The following is a 13519-nucleotide window of genomic DNA, read 5'->3' as shown; positions in this document are numbered from 1 at the left end:
CCAAGATCGACCATAAGCTCGATCTTTGGAATGACATCGCGGTCTTCAATTCTTGTAGAGATCAATCCGGATGTCATGGAATAATTTTTATATTTTTTAAATATATTTATATATAAATTAAGTTAGATCTTGCCTAGTATACATTTAAGATACTACAATTACAATTGAAATTGATTACATAATTCCTTAACTGCCCTAGCTTCACCGCACATTCTTTCCGATCTCATTTTGTTTTCCGCTTGTATATACATTACTCAAAAATATAAGAAATATATCTACATTCCTTTCTTGGTCGTATTCATAGTCGTGATAACTTCAACCTGAGATCCGATTTGAGTTAGGTTTAAATCAGTCTTCGAAAAACGCTTTTCAAACGCGTTTCATAAATCCAATTGGCTTAAACTTTGGTTCAAACCTAGCTTGCCTAAAATGACGATCAATCGTGAATCGATCTACAACTATGAATACGAGCTTAGATACCTCTCTAGTTTATTTAGTCTCAGAATGTGAGAATTAACTTGCGACAAATTTTATTCCTAGAAAATCCAACACAATGAAATAGATGTAAACTTTTAATTCTATCAAGTTACAAATATTTCTTATATCTTTCGCGCTTTCTCAAATGTGTAACAAGTTAACAATATTCACTACAATTCGTCAAATAAAACTAGAGGAGTAGCCAAAGGAACATTCGCGAATTTTTCGAGTAATGTAAGACGTATTTTACAATTTTATATAAAGAACATCATTATGATTACAATATTGTTATTGCATGCAAGGATTAATATCCTTCAAGATTTATTTGTGTATTATGTACAAGAATAGCAAGCAAACAAACTTATCAACGCATGATTTTTAAGAACAGTTGGTTAACCCTTTGGCCTACAACCACGAATGAGGCTTGTGGTAAGAATTTGGTCCATAAACACAATAAGCACGAGTCAGACTCCTTACCACGAGTCTCACTTACCAAATTCCTTACCACGAGTCTCACTCATGGTTGTAGGCCAAAGGGTTAAGGGATAGTTTTATCCTTTCCTTAGTATAAACTGTGTAGTGTGGTCTCTATCGAGAAATTAATCAATTAATTGTGAATGGATAAGAAGACGTACAAAATTATATCAATCGCGCTAACAAAATGCATGTACGTTTATGTATTTTATATACATATAAGTTTGATTGCAGCACATTCAGGCTGTATAATGTAATCTTGTTAATATTTTTAATCAATTGATCGTCAATATTTTATGATCCAATCATGGAATATTTCTGTAAATTTCTTGGAGTATTTATAAAATCTTGAAAAGTCGCGACCTATTCATGATCTCTCGTAAAAAAATTAAGTTATAAGTTGAAGTAACATGCTATAACGATTATGTATAAAAAGAATCGTGGTCAGATTATAAAATTTTGACGAATCGATCGAAACGCTGTTTCGCTGATATATTTTTAATCATCTTTGTGCGGTAGTTCTGAATCACCTTCCAAAAAAACATTTCAGAACACTCAGAGATACACTTCGAAAACTCTTAACGGTCTATGATTAAAATTGCAGGATGCAGAATATATTATAAGCTATGTACACGCTCATACGTGTCAATTTCAATGAGAATGACGTTTCACGAATGAATCCAATATTTCTAGACGTCTAAACATTTTCAAGATTTTTGATAAAAACATAATGATCTCGTATTATAGGGCGCGCGCGAGGTAGAGGCAGTAGATAACACATTCATGCATGGTATGCTGCCATTATTTAAGTTATTTAAACTTATTTGTTACTTAATTTAAATAAGAGTTTCTCCATTTTCTCAGATGTTCCGGGGCAACTATCTATCAGGGATTCGCCCCACCGTCTTTCTTAGTCTCTTCATTCGTGGGGTTTACTTTATCGTCCTTCTCATTTTCTACATAAAAAAAATTCAAATAATTATTACATTTTTCCCCTAACATTAATTACAAATGTGATACAAAAAGAATTCTTATATTTACGATTTAATACCTTTTGATTCTGCCTTTATATCTTCATCTTTCTTTAAGTCTGTATCCATGGCCTCTTGACCTTTTTCCAAACGGGGTCGCTTCCTAGATCCCTAGATTAACATGAGAATAAAATAAGAATATTTTTACATCCGTATTTTTCTAAATCTGTAGAATTATGCATTATCAGAGCCAACGAAATAAATCTTTCATACGTATGAAGTGGTCAATGTACGGGGGGATTTAGTTAAAGTTAAATTTGAAAAATAATAAATTTTTTCTATATTACATATATAATAATAAATAAATAAAAAGTAAATAAAGTACACATATGTATTTGGTTTCTTTCAATTATTTATTTATTGCAAATGGAACTCATCGAGTATTATTTTTTTATTTATGAATTTATTTATAAGCTCTTCTAAACCTATTATTTCAATTTCTCCTCTTCCTTAAAAAAAATTAATTATGGTTGTTCAAACTATTTCGGAGCATTGTATTCACGTATACGTCTGTCTCCACATCAAATGTGGTCCTTGTCATATTTGAGTGATCATCCAGAGAAAAGGAGATTCCGCCAAGATCCAATCAGAGCGCGCAGCATTGTTCATTGAGATATCGTCAATAAAAAAAATCCAATAAATTACTCATTAAAAATTTAGCTTAGATATAGCTCAATGTATGTGGAAATTCAACACATGCCAAATTCACATGTGTAGAGTGAATGAACTCACCACTCCACACACAGATCGCTGGCTCTGTGCATTATAACCATTACGTTTTAGTAGAATAAAGATGATACCTTGTACGATCTATTATCTCTTCGCCCACCTTCGCCTTCGTCTTCACTATCACTATATTCGTTTTCGTGTTGCATTCTTTTATCTAGGTCGCGTTGGGGCAATCTATCGTCTGGATTTGTCTTCTCTTCAGCTTCCGAGTCCTCAATAGCCGCACCATCCTCTGGTATTGCCTGGACTTGTACGCCAGGCGCGTGAGGTAACATTCTTAAATTTTCAAACAGCCTCGTTCTATGAATAAATGCAATAATGAATTAGCTTGCTATAATATCCATATCAAACTAAACATAGTATTGCGAGAATGCTTACTTTATTTTGTCTAGATATTCAGGAGTGTTTTGGTTCGCCATGTTCGATGGACTAATATGTAATTTGAAGTCTGGGCCAAAATATTCAAAATAATCATTGTACGGAAGTTCATTAGCGATCTCGCAGCCGAGAGCAACCGACGTTTCGTACGTCCAACATCTGGACACATTTCTGATGGTGTAACCACCACCTCCAACCATCAAGAAAGGCAAATTATATTTTTTCACAAACTCCACGCATTTACCGTGGCCTCTTACAGTTAAATTAAAACATCCCAGTCGATCGCCTGCAATTAGTATTTACATGAAAAATTTTGCAATTTTATATTGTGATAATAACTACTTTTTAAAGTCTTACCAGTCAATGAATCAGCCCCACACTGTAGAACAACAGCAGAGGGTTGAAATGTTTCCATCACTTTTGAGATGATAGGGACAAAGATAGATTCGTAACTATCGTCGTCCATGCCATCTCTCAAAGGTATATTAACCGCATAATATTTTCCCTGTTAACAATAAGAAATAACCATGTACATTTAATGATTTATTATTTTAGATGCATTGTGTGAATAAAAAGGTAATTTTTTTTTTACCTTGCCTGCCCCAATATCACGAAGGTCTCCCGTTCCAGGAAAATATTCGCCATACTTGTGGAACGAAACAGTCATTACTCTATCCGTTGTATAAAAAGCTTCTTCTACGCCGTCGCCATGATGAACATCAATATCGATATACAAAACTCTCTGATGATACTTCAGCAATTCCAATATTCCAAGTACAATGTCATTTACATAACAAAAGCCGGAAGCTTCGCTCTTTTTTGCGTGATGTAAACCACCGCCCCAATTAATGCAGATTTCAGAAGCTTGTTTATTAAGCTTTACAGCAGCGGCTACAGATCCACCGGCTGATAATTGACAAAACTCATACAAACCATCGAAAACGGGGCAGTCTTCTCCCACATTAACTAATGCAGAAAGAAAGAAGTGCAATAAATGTAATATTTGAATGTAGTATTATAATTTATCTAATAATAATATCTTACATCGTTGCATTTGCTTGTTATATTCCGACATATTATCTGGCCTTATAGACCTCAGAAATCTAATATACTCGTCACTATGAAATTTCGTCATCTCGTCTGCCGTGGCTTTATGAGGCCGCTAAAACAACAATAAAGTATAATTAAATTATGATATTTCATTCAACATAATAAAATATATACAGTAGCTGGCAAAAATTTCCAGTCAACATAATTTTACGATAATTTGTCGCTTTGTTTTTCAGTTTATGTTATAAGTTAATAAAATTCTTGTCTCAATTAACTTAAGAACATATTTTAATTAAATATTAAAATATATTAAATACTTGTATACTAAATCTTTATTTGTAAACATTCTTTATCTGAGAAATACAATAAAATTACTCATTGGCTGGAAATTTTTGACCACTCTAGCTGTGCTTTTTGTAAGATTAAAAATCTGAAAACGAGCACTTACATATATTTCCATCTTCCTGTAAAGTCCATAGTTCAAAAGTAAATTATGCGTCATCCTTATACGATGCGGTTTCATAGGATGTCCTTGGCCATAATAGTAATTTCCAATATCACCTAGACATATTAAAGAATCGTGCATACATGGACCAATGTGATATTCAAGACATCAAATATTCGGCTATTAAATGTTATTTTAAAAGATGAACTGTGCAAAAATTTCAGCGATTAACAAGGCTATTATTGTCTATTTTCTATAGTTGAACTAGTATAAAACTAGTATAAAGGGTAAAATTTTTATAAACTTGTAGAACTAAAGTGAAATAGATGTATGTTTGATATTTGGCTAAAGCGAGAAAGAAAATTCTAATGTATAGCGTAGTCTACTGCAGCAATAAAAAAAAAATAGACCCATCAAGCAACGCGAGTTGGCTGACGGGCTACGATGTGTCGGAGCACACCTAAGAATCTCTCGCGTTAACCCCACAAAAACAGTATCAGTTGTCGCACCGTTCGTCGAAATACCGTTTTCAGAGGGAAATCTCTTCGGCAAGCGTGAATTACATATGAGAAATGATTTCTTGCGGTTCGTATTAGTCAATAATCACATAAAATCGCACTATGTTTCTCATAACCTAACCTACTGTTATCCGAGGTTCGAATTACTAATTTCGCTTTTTTCGTGACAAAACCCTTGTCTCGCGATTAAGAAGAGTTACAGTTCGAAGCATAATGTGAATAATTATCGCCACATATGGTAATATATATTAAAAAATTCGTGACTTGTGTAGAACGTCCAAGTTTTATTGTACGGTCCAATTCCTAAAAAAGGTCGATTAGACGATATATCGAATCAAATTCTTCGATTATCAGCCGCAGTCGTCAGGGATAGATTATAAAATTGTTATTTGTAGTAAGAGATATTGATTCGATAACGTCAAAGGTGCTTAAGTATACGGTGACTGTACATATATATAGCAATGGCCGACACTTGCCCAAGCTTACCTACGATCGTACGTAGCCGCGGCTGAGAATCTATCGTCTTAACATTACAAAAATCGTATTATCTACTTCGGAAAGCATGAAAATTATGATATAACACACTACGAAGGTCGTGCTTCGACAGATTTGTTGCTGACAAGTCGTGAATGGGGCAAAACGTTAACGGATACCGAATTAGACAACGCGAAATAGAGGCGGTAAGCGCGAACGGCGCAAACACATTTTACAAGCTTCCCCCCACGCGTGTATGTGTGCATGCGGCGTTTTTCGCGGGATCACAAAGTGCGGTGGATTTTCTTCGGTAACTTACTGTCGTAATAGTAGCAGACGCGTTTCCTGCTATGCGGCTGCATAGACATTTTTACTGGATCCATTTCGATGAAATTGACAAAATGCTCGGGCACGGAATTAAATGCGGACCGCGGAGTGTCGCTGCTCTCACCAACAGACACAGCGTCGCTACAACGACCGCATGCGCATGCGTCGGAATACTCGTCGTATACGAGTTACAAGCTTGGCACAAAGGTAGCGCTGCGGCGCGATGCTCCATCGCTTTCATAGACGTCGCGCTACCGAGATTGGAAATCAACTGTCGATTGTGTATCTTGAACGAATTGAAAATTACAAAAGTGAATAAATTCACTAGGTGTTGACCATTGAAATTATAAGTATTTTAAAGAATTTGATCACTTTTGTAATTTTTATCTTATTTCAAGATAATTCATCGATCCTGAGTTACATAATAACCAATTTTTTGTTCAATTATGCCAATGCATGATGAATATGATTTTTTAAAATTGTTAATTAATAACGGATGCGTTCATATTAACATTTACATTATACTTGTTTAATATTCGATAGATACATGAATAAAATAATGTTTATAGCGTGAAAACAAAATGCACATAATGAAATTTTGTACGTGTAGCTTTTTATATAGTTCTTTTTTATTTTTGTATATTTTTTTTTTATCTTCAGGTTAGTTATTTTGTTGACAATGAAGGCTATGAAGACCATGGTAGAAGGAACTCCACCATTATGAGGAATTCTAGGAGTACAAATATATATATAAAATGAAATAAATACAAAAATAAAAAAAATATTACTAATATTATATATTACTAAAATTATTTATTTTATTTTTATTAGTATAGTAAGTATAGTAATAAATCAATAGACTCTTTAGATCATTGATGGTTTACACAAAGTTATTGCTTCAAATGATTCATTTATCCAAATTAAATATATTAAATATCTGTAATATAATGTTATATATACTTTAGATTTTTAACAGTTAGCGAATTTTCTAACATATTCATAATATATAGATACTTTGAACGATGCAAGTATCATTTTATTCACTCTCTTTTCCACAAATCAGCAAATGTTAATGTTTGATGGTTCGTTAAAAATTCAAAATCCTCATAAAAAAATCTGGCCAAGGCAGAAACAAATTAACTTTTGATGCATCAAATACATAAAATTATTTAAAGATATGAGAGAGAAAGAGACAGAGAGAGATAGCACAGAGAATCAAGGATTTAAAAAATGTTATAAAAAAATATATTTAAAAAAATACAAATTACATTTCTATACATATAATTATTTGTGGGTTTGTCATTATTAGCTCTTTGAACACACTACGGAGCTCTTCAGAATAACATCTTCCATTGCGCATCTGATTTTAATAAACGTTCTTTTGAATTCCAAACCACATCCTTTAGACAACCGGAAATCGACTAATATATTTCCATCCATTTCCATAAAATTCACTTTGAAAACTAGAGACATTTTACGCCGATCTACAGTCGATATCGTTACCTGTAAAAACATACAACATTATCACTCAATGTTCTTTTGAATTTATTTCTGTATTATATAATGTCTTACCACGCCAGACTCATTATTACGATAAGCGTAATTCTCTTTCTCGCAATATTTTATTAGCCTCTTTACAATTTCTTCGTAATTTATTTTAACAAAGAATCTAGTCATTCGGCGAACTAATCTTTGGAAAGGGTTTTGCTGCAAGCAGAACATAAAATTATTTAATATATTATATAAGAAATATTTTCTCAATGTAATGATAAATTAATTCAAAGTCCATTTATATAGTAAAGATCTTACCTGACTGGGTTGTGTAAATTGTAACTGTGTACCCAATAAAAGATCTTCCACGTGAGCGGGTTGAGAAAATGAAAACGTAGGACGTTTGTCCAAATTGAATTGAATTGTATCATTATTTTCCATCCCGGGGAATTCGGGTTGGGACAAACAAACATTTCTTAGATTTTCATCCTCTATTCGATAATTACGTCCGTCTATTTCGTCACCTGTAAATTATAAATATTTCATTCGTATCTGTATTTTATGTTTAAAACATAATACTTATTGAAATACAAGATTTTGCACAAAAAATATAGTCTTATCACACTCAACCAATTATTACAATGTTATTCTACATAAAACTTTGTTGAAATTTACATGTTATCTTAGAAGTATATGCCAATGCTCTCTGCTTTGGTAATCTAGCTTTATGATACTTAAATTAAACTCATAGAGCTGTATTACCAAAGAAAAGGCAAGAGCTCTGCTGACTACAAAATCTATGTTGTTAAATAATGCTTCCCCTAATCCTAATTAATATTAATAAAGCACTCACGTAGAAAAGCAATAAGAATTCGTTGTATGCAGTATCCACTAAGTTAGGTACCGAGTTCCTTTGAGTAATTTTATTAATACTCAGAGTCACTCAGTACCTGACTAAGTAAACACTATCCAGGCGTCTCCAACGTTAAATCTTCCAGGGATATTAATAAAAAAAATGCAGGATACCTATGCTAGATATTGAACCTATTCTTCTAACAGTACTGATTCAAAATGCAGTTTTACCTTTGGCAAAACTCGTGACAAACCACCTGTGTTGTTTAATGTCCGACATTTTGTATCTTGCCGATGACGAGTCCATAAGGATCTTTCTTATTAATGATAACGACGAATTGTCCAGTTTTTTCCATGGTGTAAGAGACATATATTTTCCGTTTTTCCATGCAATATATTCAGGACACTCTGCCAAGGGTTGATCCCATGGCAGTTCTATATTTCAGATATGGACCAGTTAAAAACTAAGGAATGTAAGTTAAATATTAGATATTCAATAAATTTCAAATCAAAGGCACATTGACTTGAATGTTATGAAATTTGTTTGCAGTTTTCATCTGACAATCACAAGTTTCAATGTGGAGTAAAATTAATAAATTAATCGCATATATTTATTCATAAGATTAACATGAAGATTATCAAAGATAGATGAAGCAATAATTTTTTAATATTTCATGTATGCAATTTTACAGGGGGCATTTACCTCCAGCCAACAAAGCCACGAGAATAATTCCACAAGACCATACGTCTGCAGGTTCTGCGTGATACGCTCTTACCAGTACCTCTGGTGCAACGTAAGGCAGAGTACCACATTTCTTTTCCAAAAGACGTTCTTTACCTTGCATACGGTATATCGTCGCTAATCCAAAGTCACTTAACTTTAAATTATCATTATTATCTAAAAGTAAATTCTCTGGCTTGAGATCTCTATGTGCAACCCCACGACTATGTAGATACTCTACGCCAGAAATTAATTGTCTAAAATATTTCTGAGCTCCCCACATCGGCATACCGACATCAGGTTCTGTAATAAAAGTTAGTTTTTCATTTTTTATAATCTCTTAAACCATGATTAAAATTAGAAACTGGGATTGAGATTAGATTGGAATTCAACAAATAAAAAAACAAAACCTCAAACTTTGATCAGTTAAATTCCAATCTAATCTTAATCTCTGGTTTTGTCGCGACTTTATGTCTTACTAGATTAAGATTGGATTGAAATTTGACCAATCAAAGTTTATCATATTGACTCAATAACTTTATAATATTGACTTTCCTTTTTCTGATTTCGTAAATTCCAATTCAATATAAGGGCTCTACATATTTCTGTATTATTTTACAAAGTGTTATTTTATTAAGTATTATTTTACAATGTATTATTTTACTCCAGTTGTATCTTACCAATTCTATCAAATAGCTCTCCGCCCGAGGCATACTCCAGAAATATATATTCCATATTAGACTCGCTACGTTTTCCAAAATATTGTATAATATTAGAGTTTGACAACATACGATGAATAGCAGTTTCTTTGCGGACTGTTTGTCTCGCGTCCGGATGTTTCTCAATGTCAATCATTTTCATAGCAACAGCTTCGCCTGTAGATTTATTTACAACTAGTTTAACCCTGCACAAAAAATAACAAATTATAAAATCCCAACAACGTACATGTTAAACTATTTTCTATAATTGCTCCACTTTTTCCTAAATATAAAAAAAGAATTTGTTCATAAAAAATTATGAATGGAAGTGATATAATATATTAACAAAAAAAATTCTATACTGGAAACTAATTGATGTCTACTTCTACCAATGCAGATTATTAGTTCTAATCTTAATTTAATTTTACTCTTTACTTCTTTTTAATTTTCCCAAAATTAAAAAAGGATAAAAATAAAGCTAAACAGAGATTAAAATTAATCTATCAATATAAATTAACTTTAATCGCGATTTAATTTGCTCTTCATTTTTTTCTAAAGTTCAAAACCAAAAAAAAGGATAAAAATTAAGTTAAACAAAGATTAGAATTAATCTTCTACCAATGTAGATTAACTTTAATCTTGACTCAATTAATTTTTTATCCCGTTCTTAAAATCTTTAAGACTAAAATTTTTAATTATATTAGTAGAAACGGACACGAGTATCTCAACAACGTGCTCCGAACAATAAGAACAATGGACCTCGAAAATCACGACCGAATATCTGCCGTGGGAGAATGCGGAAGCGCGTAGATCGTCGCTAGGTTTAACAAAGGACGAAAAAAGTGGGAAGACGTACTCGCCGTAGGCACCCTCGCCCAGGGTATGACCCAGGAACCAGCCGTCCACGAATTCCATCATTTCGGCATGCCTCTGTTCGGACGCGACGGAATATTCTCGACGCCTTATCGCGCGCTCTGGAAGCAGTCAGCGTTATTTCAGCACGTTAACGACGATGAAAGGAAAGGGACCCGGACAATCCCGGACAATCCCGGTGTCCTGGAGCAGGACGTCCAAGCGCGGCTGATTTCGCGTTTCGGTGATTCGAGGATACTTACAGATACTTACACGCGAGCCGATCCGGCCGACAAGATTTTCAAGCACGTGGTTACGGCGGGTTACATGGAGGAAGCCCGTCGCGCCACTCTCTTTCTCGCTCTGTCTCTTTCTCTTTCAACGAAAGCCGGCACGCGCGAAAAGTATCATCGATATTACGAATTAATGCGAAACTTACGATGATTATCCAAGTGATATGGTGAGACAATGCGTGATACGTTTAACGATGGGATCGCGTGAACGAAACGCACGAGATCGCCATCCGATGTAGCTCCTCCGGGGACCCACGAAAATTTACGCGACCACGGACCACGCAAGAGAGAAAACCAAGGGAAGAAAGAGGGAGAAAGAGTGATGGGAAGTGCGCATGCTCACAATGCATTAAGGTAAATTTTCACGAGCTGCTCTAATCGGCTGTTTTAGCGACAAAAAGGATCACATGTTCAAAATGGGCGTTTGATATTCGTCAATTTTGGCCACGTGATTCTTTTTGTCGCTGAAACGCCGGTTTGAGCAGCTCATGAAAATTTACCTTTAGGAGTCGTCTACAATACACGGAGTAAGAAGTAAGAGCAAGAAATTGACCAATCACAGTCGATTATTCTTCTCACATTCGACTGTGATTAGTCAATTTCTTACTCTTACTTCTTACTCCGTGTATTGTAGACGACGCCTTAAACTTGCTTCACAATTAAGCCCGATCCTCATAAAGATGCTTTTGATACCGAGCGATTCGTATGTACTTGACCGGACAAAACCTCCGGTTGTAAAAATTATTATTTTAAATCGTTTGTATTTGAAGAGTTTTGAAGTGCAAATGAGAAGGTTTGTGAGTCATTGTATTAATTACAATTAATCATTCTTTTTTGGACCATGTATTTGGTCGAAATAATTAACCGGATCTAAATTCAATAAAGTTTATATATGGAATCGTTTGTATTTCGTATGAAGAGTTATGAAGTACCATTAAAAACATTTGTGAGTCATCTAGAGGGTCGATTCTGTATCTTCAAACAAGGTGAAAATTACAAAAGTGAGTAAATTTACTAGGCGTTGACCAATGAAATTATCAGTATTCTAGTAAATTCGCTCACTTTTGTCATTTTCACCTCATTTCAAGATACAGAATCGATCCCTAGACATTTTTAATTAAATATTTAAAGGTGCGTTCCGTATCGCGCATGATGCGCATGATGCATCCATTGTCCTTGTTTAACATTTGGTGAGTAACAAGGATAAACGACGCATTATGATCATCATGCGAGAAACGGAACGCACCCTAAATATCATGTATTTGACCGAAATGTAGATACAAGGCTCTACGGTCACGGAAATTCCGTTAGACACGATAGATAGTCTCTCTAGTATTTTGATATTCCAGGACGTATTATGAAATTGCTTGGAATGAGTTCCGATCGGAATTATTTATCGGAGTTTTCGGTAATAAACCCATGTGAACAGAGGAGTGTGTAGACAGTAAAGCGGGGAGCACAGATTCTTGCTTAACGCATGACACATGAGGCATAAGAAATTGAACCAACCAGAGTTCTCTATTACATGGAAGGAAAAGAAACGGAGAACTTCGATTGGTACATATTCTTATGCATTACGTGTTATGCGTTATGCAAGAGTCTGTGCTCCCCGCTTAAATCTGGAAACACACAATAGACACAGACAATAGGCACAGGCAACAGGGAATAACGAGCCGTCCAATCAGAGCTCTGGGATATAATATCGAACTTATATCCCAAAGCTCTGATTGGACGGCTCGTTATTCCCTGTTGCCTGTGCTTATTGCCTGTGTCTATTGTGTTTCCAGCTTTAATAAATAGCTGCTAAAATTCTTCAATTGGTCTCTTGCCCTTAGTTCTTCATTAGACATAAATCTATGAACCAATCATATTCAAGAATTTTACAACAATTGCAAAGCTGCTTTCTCTGCTGAACGCAGCCAATGAAAATATCAAGTTTCAATTTTAATCAAATGACTTGTGTTGACGCTAAAAATGAGCATCAAACGACAACATGGAAAGGTATCTTAAAGCCAGCTGGCAAGAGTTTAGTCCAATCAGAGTCGAGCTAACTTAAGACGTTGATTGGATTGCGACACGCTTGTATCACATGATCTGTTTTGATGTTAACAGCCCTTCTACAATAATGCTGGATTCACACTGCATCCGATTTGTGTCGTACGACGATCTGCAACCAATCAGAAAACAGGATTCCGATGATACGAAGCAAAATCCATCGGAATCCTATTTTCTGATTGGTTGCAGAGCGTTGTACGACGAAAATCGGATACAGTGTGAATCCAGCATAAGTCGCAAATCAAAACACCAGGGCTGCGTTCGAAAACATCATCCGGGTTTCTCCGTGTATCATCTTATCCTTGTTTAACACTGAGTGAACAACAAAGATAATACGATACGCGGGAGCACTCGGGTGATGTTTCCGAACGCAGCCCAAAAGTCTTAACCTGTCTTAACCAAATCGTTCAAGTTAGCTATTGGCCAACTTCACCGATTATGACTCAAAATAGCTTAGAACTTCTGACTTGCGGCTTATTGTAGAAGGGCTGTAAATCTTCAATAGGTTTGAACCTTAAACCGTAAGAAATTGACCAATTACTGGTCGAATGCGGGGAAAATAATTGATTCGTTTTTTTCTTATGGCTTAAAAATCTATTGTAGATCCGGACTAATCAAGTAAATAATGTGACTTTAGCGTTTATCGTATTTGGA

The 13519-nt window shown here is 34.6% G+C and overlaps 2 protein-coding genes across 8 annotated transcripts; both read right to left on the bottom strand.

The window, feature by feature from the left end:
* Nucleotides 1-1043: 1043 nt before the first annotated feature.
* HDAC1 (histone deacetylase 1) lies at nt 1044-6043 on the bottom strand. 5 transcript variants are annotated; one of them, XM_018504934.1, is made up of 9 exons: nt 5896-6043; nt 4588-4700; nt 4134-4251; nt 3682-4055; nt 3447-3594; nt 3090-3375; nt 2783-3011; nt 2003-2093; nt 1044-1907 (listed from the first exon to the last, which is right to left on the bottom strand). In XM_018504934.1, the coding sequence occupies exons 1-9, from the start codon at nt 5957-5959 to the stop codon at nt 1837-1839; spliced, it is 1494 nt and encodes a 497-aa protein (XP_018360436.1). In that variant the 5' UTR covers nt 5960-6043; the 3' UTR covers nt 1044-1836. The 5 variants fall into 5 exon arrangements, with proteins under 5 accessions (XP_018360436.1, XP_018360441.1, XP_018360437.1 ...); XM_018504939.1 differs by lacking the exon at nt 5896-6043 and adding an exon at nt 5367-5418; XM_018504935.1 differs by lacking the exon at nt 5896-6043 and adding an exon at nt 5224-5315.
* Nucleotides 6044-7199: 1156 nt separating this feature from the next.
* Nucleotides 7200-11088, bottom strand: grp (serine/threonine-protein kinase grp). Of its 3 annotated transcripts, none has more exons than XM_018504940.1 (8): nt 10781-11088; nt 10522-10639; nt 9648-9871; nt 8950-9270; nt 8478-8681; nt 7713-7918; nt 7476-7610; nt 7200-7406 (listed from the first exon to the last, which is right to left on the bottom strand). In XM_018504940.1, exons 2-8 carry the CDS (start codon nt 10581-10583, stop codon nt 7209-7211), a joined length of 1350 nt encoding a protein of 449 aa, XP_018360442.1. In that variant the 5' UTR covers nt 10584-10639; nt 10781-11088; the 3' UTR covers nt 7200-7208. The 3 variants fall into 3 exon arrangements, with proteins under 3 accessions (XP_018360442.1, XP_018360443.1, XP_018360444.1); XM_018504941.1 differs by having other exon boundaries at nt 10791-11088; XM_018504942.1 differs by having other exon boundaries at nt 10957-11088.
* Between the last annotated feature and the right edge of the window lie 2431 nt (nt 11089-13519).

Source organism: Trachymyrmex cornetzi, unplaced genomic scaffold, assembly GCF_001594075.2.
Source record: "Trachymyrmex cornetzi isolate Tcor2-1 unplaced genomic scaffold, Tcor1.1 scaffold1885, whole genome shotgun sequence".
Classification (NCBI taxonomy): domain Eukaryota; kingdom Metazoa; phylum Arthropoda; class Insecta; order Hymenoptera; family Formicidae; genus Trachymyrmex; species Trachymyrmex cornetzi.
This window is presented reverse-complemented; position numbering and strand designations above follow the sequence as displayed.